A 17,986-nucleotide genomic window follows, 5' to 3' on the forward strand; every position below is an offset into this window, starting at 1 on the left:
CTCACCTGGACCTGGCTCCCTAATCCAGGCAGAGCTCAGAAAAGGAGAGAGCATCAGGGGAACACCAGAGTAGAACAACTGTGATCCAGGGAACCAGGTGCTTCTCTTCAGATTGATTCGATTCATCGACTGCGAAACGGGAAACAGTTGCGCTGCTTCAGAGCTTCGTTACGGGTTGATCGAAAGTCTCGAAACACGTGTTCACTCTGTGGTTGAGCCCAAGCACCGTGTCTCTCTAAAACCTCTGTCACAAAGTATCAGGGTAGAACTGGATTCCATCATACCAAGATGTCTCTCCAGACTACGTAGCGGCGGACCACCGCTGTGTCTGTTTGGCGCTGTGTCCAAAGCACAAAGTGCACGTTCTCTCAAAACATCCTAAACTAAACCGTCGACAATAGAGATCTCGACTAAGAAGACCCCTAAAGAAATAATACCTCTAGTTCCAGTACATAATCGCGCGGTGCAGGGAGTATGGAGCAGACGCCCTTGAACAGTTGTAAAATTGCATGGTTGAACATGTTGGCCGAGAAGACAAGAATCCGGGTTTCTGGGAAGCAAAAACTGTTGATTCGCTTGTTTTTGGTCCAATTTCCTATCCCAGCTCTTAGGCCCTGGACCAGAGCACAGAAACTCGTTTTGATTGCTTGAAACCCCTGGGCTAGTTAAACTAAACAACCTTGCACCAGGCAGGGTATTGGCAGGGGTTTGACAGCACGCCAACCAGCCAGAGCACAACCTCAAAAAGGGGGGCCAAGCGGTTAACGTCGAGTCGCCTGAGCTTACAACGGTGATGGCGCTTCAAGAAGTGTTCGCTGTCTTAGCCACGCTCCCTTCAAACCGACTGGTCTTGCTGCATCGGTGTTCAGGGCGTCGAAAGTAGAGCGACGGCGCTTGTTAGCGCTGAGCTGTCTGCTCTATAGTTCCACTCCAGCTCCTAGGTTTTCACTAGCCAACGAATCATCCGCGGGATGGAACAGCTAGCATGTTATTCGAACCACGGAATCACAGGTCGAACTATAATAGCATGTTCATCACATGGGCAGTCTGCAACAGCCGCAGTATCAACTCTTCAAAAAGTTCCTGCAGCGCAAAAAACTGCATGAACAGTACCTGGATCCAGAGTACACACAGATGTAGACCTCAGGAAACAACAGCTTGGCCGGGTGGAATGTGGCACTCGCTACAGGAACATATCGATAGCAATCGCCTATTTCGCTACCGGACACAGACCCGAGCGAAACAGTGTCTTTCCAGCGATGAGAATTTGCCAGCGCACACGCTGTCTGCGGGGAAAACTGATCATTCTACGAAGGACATGTAGAGAACGTACGAAATATGGAGCAAAGATAAGCGACAACAGCGTTCTACCCAGTTGAACTTGACCCCTTTTTTCAAATGTGAGCGTTCTGCGCTTCCGGAAGAACTCTACTTGCATGTTGAAACCTCTTGACGCATTCTCTGTTTCTGCTTTGCCAATTGAGGCCGCAAATTCGCCGTGATTTGACAAGGGATCCACTGCAGTCCCAGCCTTGCAGCCCTACATACTCCGTACATGCTCGTCATTTTTGAGCCATGTGCTAGCATCGATGTTCTGAGCATTCATCATTATTGTTCCGAGCCTGGTTGTGATGAAAATGACAGGACTCCATCTAGATACTGGGGGCCGAAACAGCGATCATTTGTCTTGCCTAGCCTCTCCCTCTGTGTACATTATTATTACTGCCACGGGATCCTCGACCAGGATGCTTCTATCGAAGCAGCTATAAGAGTTGGAATTTAATGCCGTGGGCCAGTGCGAGCTTTTCCACAAATCTTCCGCTGAACTTGCAAACAGGGATTCGCGCATTAAAAAACCAAAAGGGCATTTTCTCAGGTAGCAAGCTATCTTTTTTGGCGCGGAAAGGTTGCCCGACCTGGCCCAGATCGCCATAACTATACCAACAACCCAGCATCCGAAAGGATTGCAACCAAACACCCCTGGTATCACCCTTAATACCCCAGCATAAAAGAATTGCACCTCCCATGTTGCGTTTTCAACTCTGATGTTGCTCAGCGCAAAGCCAAAAGCTGAGCTCTCCAGGTGAAACCCAGTAGCGCACCCCGGGCGCTTAATGCGCGAGATAGACTTGGACTCTTTTGACAAACAGCAACTTGGATAACGACTGCTCCAAACTGAAAAACGATCAAAGCTATCGAAAACATACAAATTTCCAAACTATGAGAGCAGTCCTTATTTTGTTTTCTATTTCTTTTCTTCTGGGACTGGGTCAAGGGCGATATTCCGATGAAAACGAGATGCATGGTTTGAAACGGATGACTGCTTTTTTTCTCGGATCTCAAAATTATGTACGGATAGACGATTGTGAATGTGACACTGCCACTTATCTACTGTGCGATGAAATTTGCATTTCTGTCTCCTGCCAAACGAGATTTGTCAATGATGTCGCGCCATCTGGAATGCCAATCTGCCGCGCCGGGGAGGCTGCCCTTGATCTCCATGATCAGGCTTGGGCTGTTACAACTCGCGGTGTGAACAGTCAGTTAGGAGATCTTCTATAACTCCATCATCCATGCTGTGTGGTACAATGCAGACACCAGCAAGTAGAAGACAAGGAATTTCGATCCCGATCAGCGATACTCAGCCCCTCAATCTTCTCCTGTTGCAGCTCTCCGCACCTGGAGTGAGGGGGCGCCTGTTTTCACAAGCAGAGGGGATGGAAAAAGGCATAGATGAGTAACATGTTTCATAAAGCAAACCCCAGTTTAGCCACGTTCCCCCTTCCACTGATCTTGATAGCAGTTCTTGGACGCCGTGCTGGTTCTCTCCTGAAACTCCAGCATCAGTGCTGTGACACGAGATGCAAATCGGAAGATCGGTGATGATCCGTGTCAGATTCCCTGTACGTGGTTGGGCGTCAGATATATCAGTTCGTGTAGAATAACGAACACGAGTTGCTCGTTTGAAGAGGTGACGATGAGACTGGTGTACAGAGTACTCTGTACGGCTCGATTCTATGGGCTGCAGCTGCAAAGCGCCCGTATCGAGTTGATGTTCCCTTCGTTTGGATTTGGAGCGACAGGGCGGCAACCGCCCTCAAACGCAAGATCATGTCGCTTTGCTACCACAAACGAGAACGGTGTCAGCTCTGTTCAAAGCCTGCTCGAGCAGCCTTTAACCTGTTGGCTACCTTGTTCTTGATTTTTGCCTTAACTATTCGCCAACATCCCCTCTATGACTTCCTAGGAATCCTAATGTAACCTGGTCAAACTTGCAATGACAGAGGTTGCAAATATCTTTTCTTACTATCGTTCCTAGGTACAGAACATTTCAATTACGGTGGCAATTTCTACACACCGCTATGACCTTATCAGTAACAGTTGAAAATCATGCTGAGAAAACCGATGCGTTCCAGCCCGTCAACATTGTGCGAAGACCTATCTGTGTCTAGAATGGTTCGACATCGGTGCCTTTGTCAAAGATCTAGCTAAGATTAGGATCTCAGCTCTATTAGGGGCTCACCTATAAGGCGTTAAAGCCGCTGGACATCAGCAGCCAAGAAATCAATACAGAGCAGGCGATCTTCTATCAAATGCTGACACTGTTGTCAGCCGTTGATGACCTAGGGCTACATACAAAGGACCGTTTAAATACGAAAAAGCATTTGAAACGGCTCAGACTGTGGAGGTGTACGTTCCCGCTCTGATGGTGATCATAATAATGAAAGAATAACCACTGATCAAGAAGCGTACTATTTTGCCCCTATTGTTGGTCTATGGGCAAATCAATTCGCGGTATAAACCTTCGGAAATGCCGTCGGAGCTATCATATGCAATTTTAGAAAGAGATAAGACTCGTGGCAGTGGGGTATGCCGTCCCCAGTTGTTTGATGGGGAGTCTCCACCCCGAATCATGTACGAGCGGGAACGGCCTGGTAGAGATGTGAAAATGCGTCGTCATTCTCCGTTCCCAGTATATGGGGATTCAATAATGCTACCATGGAGAATGTGTTTAGTGTCATGGCCACATGTCATCTTCGGCCTGGTTTGAACGTCGTTGGAGCGGAGCCATCGGTACGGAAGGCAGAGCCAATATCGGTGGGGATTGTATATCAAAACAACTAGTTTTACTGGGAATCTTGGATTTCCGTCTACTCGTCTTACTACGAGTCATTTCAGCAAAAGCTGGGAAATGGTCCGAATCCGGGCTGTTCTTATCATGTGTGCTCCGTATGTGCAGCGCGCATACGTATATTCTTGAGGGTCCACTGATAAGAATGAGAAAGCTTGAAAATATATTTCGAGAAGAAATTACTGGATGATCGGTGTGGTTTCCTGGATGTGTTTGTGGAGAAGTTTCCATCCTTCAAGTCGTCAATAAAATATTGCTATCCAGGCCTGAAGACCATTGGAATCAGCATAGAACACTTTAAAAGCCAAAGAACTGATGATAACTTTAAGTTTATGTGGTCTTTTTAAGGCGCTGTTCTTTGGCCACGAGCTTTCCTATCAACAATCTAGAACATAGTTTGCCCATTTCAATATCAACTTGCATGGTTATCATCTTATTCTGAATCGCTCTGCGCCCAGCAATATGAAGATGTCGTTGTATTGATAGGCCGTTTCCCGTTCACCTCCATTTCCATAGCCTGCGGAGCTTTCCCCGCATTTTATCCAACATGTCATTCCCCCACCCTCTGCACATTCTCCGTCAACGATACTACACAGCCCTCCATCAATTCACTACAGGCCCCAAATCCTTTGAAATTCTTGACACCATCGCACCTCAGGTGGCCTCTCCGCCCAGGACAACCACGCTCCACGTGCTAGACTCGTCATTCAATCCACCTACCCGCGCACATCTACGCATTGTGAAGTCTGCCCTCCTCTCCCACCGCAACTCTGACTCCTCAGCCGTCCGACTACTTCTACTACTAGCAACACAAAATGCAGACAAGCCGTCTAAGCCAGCATTATTTGAAGACCGCTTGGTCATGATGAATCTCTTCGCCCAAGACCTGCAGGATGCGATTATATCCAATAGGTGCCCTCCCGCCCTTGCAGGTGAGGCAGATGCCGCAGCTCCAACCATTGATATCGGTGTTACCAAAGAGCCATATTTTATTGATAAGGCGGCTGCCATATCTTCTTCTGGAATGTATCCAAGTGACTTAGAACAAGTCCATCTCACTGGATATGATACCCTGGTCCGAATTTTTGACCCAAAGTATTATCCACCCAAACATACATTGGACCCACTGGCACCATTCCTTGAGAATCATCGTTTACGAGTGTCGCTAAGACCGGACGATAGCTGGGGTGACGGGGATGAGCAAACGAAGTTCTTGCCGGATTTGGCTGGGGGAAAGATGGAGAAGATCGGTGGTAGAAGGGAGTGGGCGAAGAGGATCGAGGTTGTCGAAGGGAGAAAGAATGGAGAAGAATCCGTGAGCTCGACGAAGGCGCGGCAGGAGGCGGTTAACGGGAATCGGAAGGCACTGGGTAATTTGGTGACGGATCGGGTGATGAGTTGGATGGCGGAGAAAGCTCTGTATAGAAATTAATGGTATGGAACGGCGCGCTGCTATTCCGAAATATCGTTCGATAGGGAGATTCTCTTGCAGTACATTCTAGATACTCATTCGCCAAAAAATGTTCAGGCATGCTCCGCAATCCAACGCCTTCCAGACCAAGACGCCTTCGACACCCTGTGGATCAAAAACGCCGTGCCCAAATACAAGCCTCTTTGAAGCCAGTTAAACCATATACTGGGTTTACAAACTATCATCATCTTTTTCTGCTGTTTTCTCGCCGGAAATATATACCAAACCTCCACTGACCAAATTTACCAGTCCGACTCCAATTGCCGTTCCTCTCACGGCACCCCTTACGGTAAATTTGTTTTTCAGAGCCTGCCTTCTGCGTCCTGCAAGCAGGAGGTATAATCCAGACCAGGCCGCACTTATACCAGCAGCATCCTCTTTGTAGCCAAGCAGGTTGATGTAGCTTGTGAACAGCAGGACGGGCGGAAACACCATAGGCAGGGGCTGGAAGGGGCGCATATGTAGTGCTGTTACAAAAGTTGCCAGCAGAGTTGGCGGAAATGATGACTCTAGATTATTGTTGCTGTTAGAATAACTTCTATAGACCTATGCTGTGAGCTTTCAATGGCTTTGCTTACCTCCCCACGCCCGAGCATATTGCATCAGCGATTTCTTCGCTGGCTGAACTTCTGGGCTTGCTATTCCTGTTGAATTTGTATCCGGCATTTTGAATGGTTGCTGGGACTCGTCAAGTTGTGTCGAGTGAAACTGGAGTTTGGTGTTTGCCCAAGAGTAACTAAATGGTGTGTGCGTGCATAAAACACAGAAGCTACAATCACGCCACATCCCTATTTAAGTTTGGTAGACCGTTCTTTTTGCAACGCACCATGGATACGTTTACCCTGCTGGCAAAAACACGGTGCTATAACACACCCGAAGGGAGCTGCATGCATTGACGCTCCCGGGTCTACTTGCATATTTGAGCGCCAGATGTACTGCGGGGTGATAGTTAGGCGGCTTAGACCGGCCGAGCCTCGATTTTGTGTATATTAACACTGTCATTCAGCATACCCATTCTACCCCTAAGCCACCTTTCGGTTTGACAGGATTGAGCTGCCAGTTAATATACATAGCACTTCAACTATTTCTATTGATTCTAGATTTTCTAGCTCGCCCCTTGAGTGGTTCTTTACTGCAGAGATCTTGAAACAAACGTATTTCTTTCTCTATCCGTAGCCTTCTTCTTGTTCTTCTGGGCGTAAACAATTGTGACTGACCCATTTCTCAGGATTTTCATCATGAAGATATTTGTCACCATACATGATGAGGGGATGGGCTTTTTCAAGCATTGGAATCTTTTTGTTGATGGGGAGGAGCCAATCGCCTTTCAAGCCTTAGGTTCCGACAAGAATTTCAGATTTGACGCCCGTAACTTGGATACTCGCAATTCCAGAAGTGTGGTCGAAGTTCTTCTCATCTGCGACGTTGACGCATCGAAGTACGACGCAATCAAAACCACCGCTGAAAACATTCCTATCCGAAATGATATTCCAGTTTGGAATTGCCAGGACTATGTTCTTGACCTTCTTCGAAAGCTTGTGGAGGAAGGGATAATCATGGAAGATGATGAGTATAGGGAAAAATATAAACAACTCTGTTCCAAATTGGATGGCTTAGTCTGACGGATTGTTTATTTACGCTGCTCTCATTGTGCTAGCATGACCCTGCTTAGCAGATCTGCTTATAGAGGCTGGCAAAAAAATGATTTCCAACATATACATGCTTTTCATAGGAGTGGCAACGACTTTCCTTTTATGGGTACACAATTTTGGGAGGTTTATATGAGAGAAGAGAACCTATTTTACAAAATCTTCCAGGCTCAGTGTTTCAAGTATCTACTAAGTGATTGCATATTATTTGACTGACCATGAGGGTATTTTAAAAAGTAACTATCACCTTCTTAGGACATACGGATGGCTTATTTGGTTGGAGTTCTCCAATGTCCCATATGATGGTTCCAAAAGCGATCAATAAGCCAAGGCACAGGGAAATTCGAAGGGGAAATGCAAGGCGGGAAATAGTCATACCAATCGGTGTCCTCAGTTGAGCTCAAAGTGATCGTTGACGACATACATTCAAAATACTCCGGATAGTAACCACTGTCTTCCCAGTCAATAAGCCCAGTCACACGGCACGTATTGTCTACCCCCATTTCTATAATCACATTGTCTCGCCGAATATCTCCATGAGTGAAAACAGAGCCTTTTGTCGGCAAACGCCAAAGACTTCTCAAAAGCCGAATATACGATTTACTTCCGCGATGGGGAATCGAGAATCGAAAATCGTCAAATGCAGCAGCTGAGTTTATGGCTTCCTGATATGGCACAACGTCCCAGTGTTGATACTTGACGCCTTCGCCGCGTACACCGCCTAGCGGCAGGCCATCCTCTTGTCTTAAGGTACGAAGCTTATTAAGAATATCGTCTAATTGGTGTTGTACTGACAGTTTGGCTTCGTGGCTGAGCTTTGGCCACGCCTGTGTTAACGTCATGCACGGAATATAGGACATGAATATGACAGTATACCGGCCACATCTAATAAGGCCGTGAGGACGAGGAACAGGGATATCTGGTAACCTTTCTGCAAGATATTGTAGCGTAGTATACTCAGTGTACTCTGGGATACGTTGTGACAGCAATTTGATAACAATATCATCACTGCATTTTACAACAATACCCCTTACAACATTCTCCCAGAGTTTTGGTGACTTCCATAACAATTGCTTCAAAGAGTGTAGCAGCGTTTGCTCTGGATTGTCAAAGCCTTCTGGCAGGGAATACTGCTTGAGCAATTCGGTCACTCTTTCAGAAAGGGGAAACACAACTTCAGCCCTATCAACACCACTAAGATTGTCGCGAAAATCTGGAGGTGATTTTATTTCAGCAGGACTTATTTTAAGACGCGGTTGTTGCGAAAGGGCTAGCTGCATTTGGCGACGATAATCTGATGGGAAAATAGAAAGCAAATCAAGTTCTGGATTAGCCATGAGTTGCTCTTGAAGCCTGCCCAGGGTTTTCTTGTTAAGGATAGCAATAGGAGACAGCTTCTGATTTGATATCGTGTATTTAGAGGGCGCACCTCTGGCAGCTTGTCTGATAAACGGTAACAGCCAACTACCTAGAGAGGCACACATAGCCGTTAAGACCTCCAGTAATCGCATGGCCAGCGGCATATTATCAATATGCCTTTGGTTGTATAGATCAAGGTGAAATGTAAAGCGTAGGATACTCCGTACTCTCAATGCAGTCAAATGCCAACCCGCCGCATCGAGTGGGCTGGAGGTGAAAGGTCTCCAATCATCCTGACGCTTCACTAGTCAACTTTATTGTGAAGGATCAAGCTAATGGCGTGAGCCTTGGCATACCTAACTACGTGTGTATTCATCATTTTTCGTAGGCACTTATGCAGTCTTAGACTATGAAGAGCCACTCTCCCTGATCTGGTTTAGTTACAGCATGTGTTATCCTTGATATCTGGGCTTCCATCACTTCATTCCCCACAGCCCAAATCAGCAGACGGTAGACTGCTTGTTGGAAGGTGGCCTGTGTTTGCAGCAATATATCCCCATATTTTGAGACTACATCAACTTTGGCCGGTCGTTGCAGACCTTTTGATGGTGGCAAGCTGCTTTTTGCAAGGCTAATTAATGAAGCAGCGTGGTGAGTATTAGTGGCACTGATATATTTCATTTGTTTCCACGTCTAATGGGCGCAGGTACTAAAAGGAGCGCGGGCGAACACAGCATTTTGATGGCTTCTTTGATACTGCTCGTAGTATTTGCGACTCCTCGTTGCACCCAGATCGAGACTCTCTCCTCGCAGATATAAACTTTTGCTTAGGATCTATAGCAATGGATTCTGGCAATTTCGATACTAGTAGAATTGACAAAGAGCGTTCTCTCGAGCTAGTCTTAAAAATTTGTCAAGAGGTTGGGCTGCGGACGAGAGGTTGTATCTCGCCTATGCAGAACGAGGGATCTCACGGGTTCAGGATAGGCGTTATGAAGAAGGAGAAGCAGATCTCGAAGAAGCCTTACGGATTCGTAAAGCTCTTGGCAACTATATTCCCCGGTCGAGGCAAACTTGGGCTGGGCGCTTCTTGCGCAGGGTAAACTTGATGAGTGCAACGCCCTCTTCTTGGAAAATTTGGCGGGTAGAGAAAAGGCATTGGGCAAGGATGATAAGGAGTCTGCTCGAACTGGGTTGATTCTTTACGTACTTGGGAACGTCCAGGCCACGCAACAGTTGTGGGATGCGAGCTTTGAATATCACCAGAGAGCATTGCGTCATATGATTGCAACAGTGGGAGAAAAGGATTTTTATACTGCAAATGTCATCCATAAGGTTGCCGAACACCTTATACGTTTAGACGAGAATGACGAAGCTCTGTAAGTTCCATCATTCAACGAAAGCTATCAGCAACCACTGACTTTTTTAGTGCTATGGTCAACAAAGCTCTAGACATCTGGTGTGTTGATCGAAATGTTCACAAGATTGAGATTGCTCGAACTACATTTCTCAAAGGTAAATTGTTCGAGACGATGGGTAAGATACAAAATCGTTAATTGCTTTTCGGGTCGCCTGTCGCTTGAGGAAAGATATCACCCAGGAAGATCGAGATACAACAAACTTGGCAATAGAGGATTTTGATGAGATCGTTGCTTTTTGGGCTCGTTCAGAACCTGCGTTGATTTTTGTATCTGGTGACAGGATGAGGAATATAAAGCCATGGCTGCAATGGGATAGAACAAGTGTATTCTGCTTCTTTGAACCTGTTGAATAACGCATGTGTAAAACTGCTATCATAACGCCTTGGGTTTTAGTCAACGTCCGAAGATGATAATGTCACCAATACTCTGTATTAATGGAATTAATAGGGGAATAAAATAGAGTAGCCTACGGAGCACGGAGTGCCGATATGCAGAGTGTCGGGTTAGGCTGCGGGCTTGGCTTCTCTAACTAGAGTCTAGGGGGGGGCTGGCGGATTCCGAGATGCTCGACCATCAGGGCTTGTAGGGTGTCAAGTTCGAAGCCCTGGTAAACGCCATCTTGCGGATGTTCGGCTCGTAGTAGTCGGCAGGGCGTTTCCATGGGTGAATTCCTCGAAAATTCTGTTTAACTCTAGGTCGCCCCAGACTGGCCGCGTGGAGTTAAGTTGATGTTGGGCCGCACGTGACATGGCGGTTTGCGGCTGTTGTCCGTTTGATCCAGATTGCCAAAAGACTGCCAGCAGTTCCAGCCGACGAGGGTTCAGAAGGCCAGATAAGCGGCCCGCCGCTATTTTTTATTCTCTACCGACAACGTATCCTTTGCTAGCGCGGCGGTGTGAGGTCTTGTTCTCATCACAGGCACCTTTCCCCAAATCTGCCACGCAGATATCCCCCACCGTTGCATTCATCGTTGGTTTGTAATAGAACCTGGTTGAAGAATGTCATCGGCGTCGGCATCCGGTGCGGATGTCAAAAATGGCGCGTCAGCACACTCGAGAGAACACAAGCAAGGAAACCAAGACCGCAAATACACAATTGAACAGAAGGCCGCAGTGATTAGAGTACGGAAATGTGCGACCACGGCCTACTACGAGATCCTATCCGTGGAAAAGACAGCGACAGACTCGGAGATTAAGAAGGCATATCGCAAGCTTAGTTTGTTAACACATCCGGATAAGAATGGTTACGAGGGGGCGGACGAAGCCTTTAAAAGTGTGTTGTATATCGAGCTGGCAAACTGCGCGCAGATAAGCCCAGCTTTCGCTGATAATGCTAACGTTTGATCGCTTAGTGGTTTCCCGCGCCTTCCAAATACTTTCAGATTCCGATAAGAAGAGCAAATATGACAAGTTTGGCGGGGATCCAGATAATAGATTCTCTGGGGCATCTGCATCCTCACCTTTCGGCGGGTTTGGCGGGTTTCCACAGGGGCGAGGGAACATGTATGAAGACGAAATTTCCCCTGAGGAACTGTTCAATAGGTTCTTTGGCGGAGGTGGCTTTGGACCGTTTGGTGAGCACTTCGAAGTTTATCCCCAGTCAAGCTTGCTGATATGTGGTTAGGCGGAGGTATGTTCGAAGCCGGCCCATCCTTTGTGTTCAATATGGGAGGCGGACCGGGAGTTCGTGTACACCAGTTTGGAGGCGCACGGCCACGAAGAAGACCCCGCGAAGCGAACCAGCAGTCTGATGCAACTCCTGCAAATGGCCTTTCGTCTCTTTCACAATTCCTTCCTCTCTTATTACTATTCCTTTTCCCTCTCCTCTCCTCGTTATTCTCAGGTTCCACTTCTCCCGGCCCTTCTTTCCGATTCAATACCCCCGCACCACCACATACCCTACACAGGAAAACTCCGAAACTAAAATTGAATTACTACCTTAATCCGATCGAAGTTGAAGACTATAGTCCGCGAAAACTACGCCAGCTAGACCAGAAAGTGGAAATTGACTACGTATCAAACCTGCGGTATGAGTGTGAGAGTGAGGTCAGGGCAAGGGACCGAATGATACAAGATGCTCAGGGTTGGTTTTTTCCAGATGTGGAGAAAATGAAAGAAGCTCGAAAGCTGGAGCTTCGAAGTTGCAAGAAACTGGAGTCTTTAAACATTTAATACATTCGGTTCCCTTCTACATACATTCTCTACTACAACTATCTTTACTACCTCCTCTACCACATACTGTTAGATGCTACACTTCTGCAACGATTTCTGGGCGTTCTGTGTATGGGTTTTAGCTTCTCCAGCCGGTATAGGGTGATTTTGTATATTTCATTGGCAGATTGCTTTTGCTACATTAGACGTCCGCAGCACTGGATTTGGATGCTTGAAATTTATTTTATATTGATATATGATAAGCTCTGCTGAGCCGGGTTTACCCATATACTTATTCGGATAGGACGGAACAAAAGCTATTTTATGTACTCCATCTTGTGCAGCCATGGATGATGGCACGCTTAGTTAATCAGCACCAGGCATCACTTGCCCAAAAGCGTTCTTTGCTTCACATAAGACAAAACCACCAAGCACGTAACAAACCCAAGAAGTATTCACTTCAGGCCATAATACTGAGAATGTCAGTATTGAATACTCTGCAATCATGGAAGACTCTGTCGATCTAGAAAAGGTGTGAAGGGCCCTGCGGATATAAGTGTGACACTTTTACACCAAACTTTTACTTTATTTCCATATTGAATCCAGCTAAAAACATTTGTGGAAGACCAGGAATAAGCGACTTGCGAAACTTGATGCCCAAAAGCCAGTTTCATCGTCAGCGTCGCAGGAAGGTACTGCATCGGCCGTCGAAGATAACTCAAGATCGACTGCCCCACCTGCTGAGGACTCCGAAGCACCGCGCTTTAAAAGACCGCACACCAATATATCACAACATTCTGAGAGAGGCATGGATACATCTGGTGGTGGATCTCCGGCGATCCGAATTACTAAAAGTGCGGCCCAACAAAGAGCAGAGGAATCATTGGAAGCATTTGAAGACCGTACTCTTAGTGCTCTGTTTAAAGTTACGCTGGATGAGAAGCAACAGAGAGATATCCATGGTCAAAAACTAGTTTATATTCCGGGTGTCCGGCAAGAACTGGAAGATCAAGGCCAGCCGATTCGAATGAACACAGGTGTTCTAGACCAAGCATTACTGGAAGCGGGATCAAGCGGGCAGAAACCTTTGGAGTACTTGCTTCCTTGTTGGAAAAGAGTAACAAGATTATACAAAGGGTTTAAGAAATCTCAACCTAACGATGCAAAGTACGAAGTAGTTACAGAAGCTCGGCGACTTTGCTTTAGTTACTGCATCTTTGCTTTTACGATGCCGGAGATGTTTGGGTGAGAATCTACAAGCGTCCCCTGATGACGCAACAATATTTGAATTAACGAACCGCGCAGACTCGACACGCCCTTGTCCTCACCCCTCAAGCCTTATCTCCTGCAAGAACCAGACTGTGACATTGGTTTATGCCATGATTTTATGCTGGAAGCCATACGGCGTGCCGAAGAGGATGACACTATTATACCTGCATTTATTAGCGCTGTGGAGGAGATGAGCCGCGATATTTCGTCTCTGTCCTTGAATGACGACTATAAACTTCATATGATGGTAAATTGAGCATATATCTTTGTGAAGAGGCGCATGGACACAATATGGCTAATTATAATAGGCGTTTCGCAACCTTGTTCGGTTTCCTACCCTAGCATCTGCTATCACGGAGTCTCCTATGTTTAATCTCGATGTAGGAGCGGATAAATTCGAGACTGCTACTTTGCTGGGACCGTGGTTTAGATTATCTCCGCTGCAAAAACAAACGACTATGACATATTTCTCGAGCCCGAAAACAAAAGATCAAGCTGCCATTATTAGTGCCCAGCGTTCAATGCGAATGACTCAACAGCTACATAGCTCGGATCTAGTCGATGTTATCAATCACCTTGTTAGAGCTTCTAAAAGTGCCAGAGAGCGCGTTCTGGATTGGTTCGCGGCATCAGTCAATATAAATCATAAACGAAGGGCCTTGCAAGTGAACCCAGAGGAAGTCTCTTCAGATGGATTCATGTTCAACATCACAACTTGTCTTGATCAGTTATGCGAGCCATTCATGGATGCAGCATTTACGAAGGTATGGGCTGTCCTGGTTTTATAAACCACCATACTAATCTACGCAGATTGATAGAATTGATTCTAACTACCTGAAAAGAAATCCACGTGTAAATATAAAAGATGAAACTAAGATGAACGCCGATCAAAAAGCTTCCGACGAGTTCTATTCTCAAACTATGGAAGGGGAGTCTAACTTTATCAGCGAGATCTTTTTCCTAACTGTTGCTGCTCATCATTATGGAAGCGAATCCTTAACTTCAACGATGGAGCAACTGGAGAAGGATTTGCGGCATATGCAGACGCAAATTGATAAATTCGAAAGAGAACGACCTAAGTGGTCCGCAAATCCTGTACAGGCCAGAATGTTTGAGGCAGCACTGAAGAAGTACAAGGATAGAGTCGATCTGGGTCTTGCGCTAAAGTATAGCTTTCAGGCTGTATTGTTGGATGACCTTTGGCAAGCTAGGTCAATGCAGTTCATGAGATATGTGATAGTTTGGATGTTAAGATTGGTTTCTGGTCGCAACTTTCCAAAAGAGCCCCTGGAACTACCATTGCCTGTGGCGGAGCCTGACGTTTTTAAATGCCTTCCGGAATACTTTCTGGACGATGTCGTGAGCAACTTCAAATTCATCATATGGAACATGCCCCATATCGTTACCTCGACTCAAGGAGATGAGCTGATAATGCTCTGCATTACTTTCCTGCAAAGTTCCGAGTACATCAAGAACCCTTATCTCAAGGCCGGACTAATCACTATCTTGTTCTGTGGAACGTGGAATCGACCTCATGGGGGAAGAGGGGTTTTAGTCGACCTTCTCAATTCTATTCCATTTGCTAACAAATACCTTCTTCATGCCCTGTTGAAATTCTACATTGAAGCCGAATTCACAGGAACCCACACTCAATTTTTCGATAAATTCAATATTCGCTTGGAAATTTTCCAGATTATTAAATGCATTTGGCCGAACGCGATTTATCGAGATCAATTATCCAACGAAGCCAAAAAGAACTCCGAGTTTTTTATTCAGTTTGTAAACCTTTTACTGAACGACGTCACATTTGTGCTCGATGAGTCGTTCACGGCGTTTTTGGCAATTCATGATACTCAGGTCGAGTTACGAGAAAATGGTGCTTCGATGGATGAGAACACTCGGCAAGAAAAAGAAGAGCAGCTCTCAGCCGCTCAGGGACGAGCGAAAAGCTATATGCAACTAACTAATGAAACCGTGACGATGCTGAAGCTATTTACAGAAGCATTGGCGGATTCTTTTACCATGCCGGAAATTGTTCAACGACTGGCTGATATGTTAAACTACAACCTAGATGCCATGGTTGGGCCAAAGAGTGCAAGTTTACGCGTGGACAACCTGGCATCGTACCATTTTAACCCTAGGTCGTTATTGAGCGAGATTGTCGATGTCTATTTAAATCTAATGGCGAAGGATAATTTTATTCTAGCAGTAGCACGGGATGGAAGGTCTTACAAACCAGCTAACTTAGACACGGCAGCGGATATTCTCAAAAAATGGGCACTGAAACCTCAAGATGACCTTATGAAATGGGGGAAGCTGAAAACTAAAGTTAAGGAGGCCAAAGATGCAGATGACCAAGCCGAAGAAGATTTAGGAGAAATCCCCGATGAGTTCCTCGGTTTGTTTATTCTTTCTGGAATATATTTCCAACTCAAACAATGCACTGACCAGACGAATCTCAGATCCATTGATGTTTACTCTTATGGAAGACCCTGTCCAACTCCCGAGCTCGAAAATCTCCATCGACCGCTCGACTATTAGGTCACACCTTCTCAGCGACCCGAATGATCCATTCAACCGAGCTCCCCTTAAGATTGAAGATGTTATACCCGGTAGGTCGTCAGTTGATTTCAATTTTTATATATGTGTCTCTAATGTTGTGCTGCTCTTTGTAGACACTGACTTGAAGGCTAAAATTGAAGCGTTTAAAACGGAAAAAAAGGCTGCAAAACTGGCGAGTTTGAAAGACACCACAGAGAATATAGATGCGATGGATACCAGTTCTGGATAATTTGACAATTAGTTGGAGTATTTGGAGTTATTCTGACACGTTGTGTCCTTGCCGCTGTAATGCTGGGGACAGAGCCTATTTGCTTTGGAGTATTTCTCTAGCTCTTATATACTTATGCTGTCCAAAACAAGCCTTCCGACTTGCCCAACAGCGCGTTCTTTGATCCTCTTACCCACAGTACTCCGTACTTCGTATCTTCAATCCGCGGATAAACTTCAAAGTGTCCAACGTATAAAAGATATTCCGCGAAGTTTAGGCAATCTAACCTAAAGAACATTAGCGCATTTCTAAATGGCATCATGGTGAACCTTAAATCGGCGCCTCATCTCCAAAACAGTCAACGCCCGTCAAACAGACATCGCGCCCCATCTAGCCAGAACAGCTCAAACTGAGCGCTGCAAGTCCATTATGGGCACCGTCTCTGATTGGATTCATTCGTTACCTCCTTTCTCTGAATTTTTCCCGCTTACCCCCAACGCGTACTCCACTCTTCTATCGATATTCCAGTACTTTCCAGTTGTGAGTTGAAGTAGATAAAAGCTCAGCTTCGCATTGCCTTCGGCTTACAGCACAATGCTAATCTATGACGCAGATAACAGTATTCCAATGGCTCACACCCTTCTACCCCCAAGGAAAAACCTCCCTCGCGAGCTCCCTCCTGAATTTCCCCGGCCGTTACGCATGGTGCTTCATGGAGAGCATCGGCATGTTCAACATGCTCTACATTCTCCAAACACACTATCAAACCCTTCCGAATCTCCTATCATTAATGCCAATGTGGAATCAGTGCCTTGTGGCTCTCTACCTGCTTCATTATCTTAATCGTGCTTTTGTCACACCCCTATTTTTCGCCCCGAGCATGTCGCCTATCCACCTTATTATTATTATGACGGCCGTTTTTTACAATTATTTTAATTCCAGTTGCATTGCCGGGTGGCTTCTAGGGTACGGCCTGCCCATTAGCTCCTCTGGCGAAAAGATTGGCTCCCCAAACATTCCACCAACCCACCCATGGCTTGTATACGCTCCATACGTCGGCCTTGCGATTTTCTTCATCGGAATGTACTACAATATTTCCGCTGAAAGCACCCTTTTCCGTCTACGCAAGGAAGAAGCCCATCGTCGCCAGCAACTGCAATCCTCATCGAAGACTAATACTGAGAAATCCATCTACGACAAAGTCTACATCATTCCACCGCCTTCTGGCCTGTTTCGCTCCATCCTCTTCCCACATTATGTGTTTGAGTGGCTTGAATGGTCTGGATTCCTCCTTATTGGGCTCGCAGTAACCTCGTCGCCTTCAGGCCAGCCGGCTGATGCCGCCTCAACAATGTCATATATTCCCCTGGCTCCGTATTATGGGCCTTTGGCAAAGTTATTTTTGCAGAAGTTGGCTCTACCGTTTCCATTTCCTCTTGTTGTGTTCTTGATCAACAGTATCTTGACCACTGGAGCGAGAGCGGCGTGGGGAAGAAAGTGGTACACGCAGCGGTTTGGCGAGAACGCAGTTGCTGGACGAGGAGCGTTTATTCCATATTTTCGGTGGCTATGACCCACGTTTCCATATTTGAATGAAACATCTGTGCACAATCCTCGCCTAATTATTCTACACTGTGTCCTATGATTTTAGGCATATTATTTTTTTGCGAGCTTGTTGAATGTGCTTGTATTTTCTCTAGTAGGCGACCCGGCTAATTCGAGTCTCAAGTAAATCATCTCAGCATAATCCTAGGAAATAAAAAGT

General features: G+C 46.1%; 7 protein-coding genes across 7 annotated transcripts; 6 read left to right on the forward strand and 1 right to left on the reverse strand.

The window, feature by feature from the left end:
• Positions 1 to 4,679: 4,679 nt before the first annotated feature.
• On the forward strand, positions 4,680 to 5,564 carry LOZ57_005840 (uncharacterized protein; the record flags this gene model as incomplete). Its single annotated transcript, XM_049254866.1, has 1 exon — positions 4,680 to 5,564. The coding sequence occupies one exon, from the start codon at positions 4,680 to 4,682 to the stop codon at positions 5,562 to 5,564; it is 885 nt and encodes a 294-aa protein (XP_049106206.1).
• A 1,277-nt stretch (positions 5,565 to 6,841) lies between these two features.
• On the forward strand, positions 6,842 to 7,225 carry LOZ57_005841 (uncharacterized protein; the record flags this gene model as incomplete). The annotated part of the gene is made up of 1 exon (XM_049254867.1): positions 6,842 to 7,225. One exon carries the CDS (start codon positions 6,842 to 6,844, stop codon positions 7,223 to 7,225), a length of 384 nt encoding a protein of 127 aa, XP_049106207.1.
• A 296-nt stretch (positions 7,226 to 7,521) lies between these two features.
• Positions 7,522 to 8,775, reverse strand: LOZ57_005842 (uncharacterized protein; the record flags this gene model as incomplete). The annotated part of the gene is made up of 1 exon (XM_049254868.1): positions 7,522 to 8,775. One exon carries the CDS (start codon positions 8,773 to 8,775, stop codon positions 7,522 to 7,524), a length of 1,254 nt encoding a protein of 417 aa, XP_049106208.1.
• A 789-nt stretch (positions 8,776 to 9,564) lies between these two features.
• Positions 9,565 to 10,167, forward strand: LOZ57_005843 (uncharacterized protein; the record flags this gene model as incomplete). The annotated part of the gene is made up of 3 exons (XM_049254869.1): positions 9,565 to 9,645; positions 9,680 to 9,990; positions 10,041 to 10,167. 3 exons carry the CDS (start codon positions 9,565 to 9,567, stop codon positions 10,165 to 10,167), a joined length of 519 nt encoding a protein of 172 aa, XP_049106209.1.
• Positions 10,168 to 11,030: 863 nt separating this feature from the next.
• HLJ1 (Chaperone protein dnaJ) lies at positions 11,031 to 12,203 on the forward strand (the record flags this gene model as incomplete). The annotated part of the gene is made up of 3 exons (XM_049254870.1): positions 11,031 to 11,304; positions 11,384 to 11,605; positions 11,656 to 12,203. 3 exons carry the CDS (start codon positions 11,031 to 11,033, stop codon positions 12,201 to 12,203), a joined length of 1,044 nt encoding a protein of 347 aa, XP_049106210.1.
• Positions 12,204 to 12,687: 484 nt separating this feature from the next.
• On the forward strand, positions 12,688 to 16,242 carry UFD2 (Ubiquitin conjugation factor E4; the record flags this gene model as incomplete). Its single annotated transcript, XM_049254871.1, has 7 exons — positions 12,688 to 12,714; positions 12,808 to 13,427; positions 13,488 to 13,698; positions 13,760 to 14,215; positions 14,262 to 15,849; positions 15,914 to 16,063; positions 16,127 to 16,242. The coding sequence occupies 7 exons, from the start codon at positions 12,688 to 12,690 to the stop codon at positions 16,240 to 16,242; spliced, it is 3,168 nt and encodes a 1,055-aa protein (XP_049106211.1).
• Positions 16,243 to 16,650: 408 nt separating this feature from the next.
• On the forward strand, positions 16,651 to 17,794 carry LOZ57_005846 (uncharacterized protein; the record flags this gene model as incomplete). Its single annotated transcript, XM_049254872.1, has 2 exons — positions 16,651 to 16,761; positions 16,835 to 17,794. The coding sequence occupies 2 exons, from the start codon at positions 16,651 to 16,653 to the stop codon at positions 17,792 to 17,794; spliced, it is 1,071 nt and encodes a 356-aa protein (XP_049106212.1).
• Between the last annotated feature and the right edge of the window lie 192 nt (positions 17,795 to 17,986).

The sequence above is a fragment of the Ophidiomyces ophidiicola genome (assembly GCF_022830035.1).
Source record: "Ophidiomyces ophidiicola strain CBS 122913 chromosome Unknown scaffold_32, whole genome shotgun sequence".
Lineage (NCBI taxonomy): Eukaryota > Fungi > Ascomycota > Eurotiomycetes > Onygenales > Onygenaceae > Ophidiomyces > Ophidiomyces ophidiicola.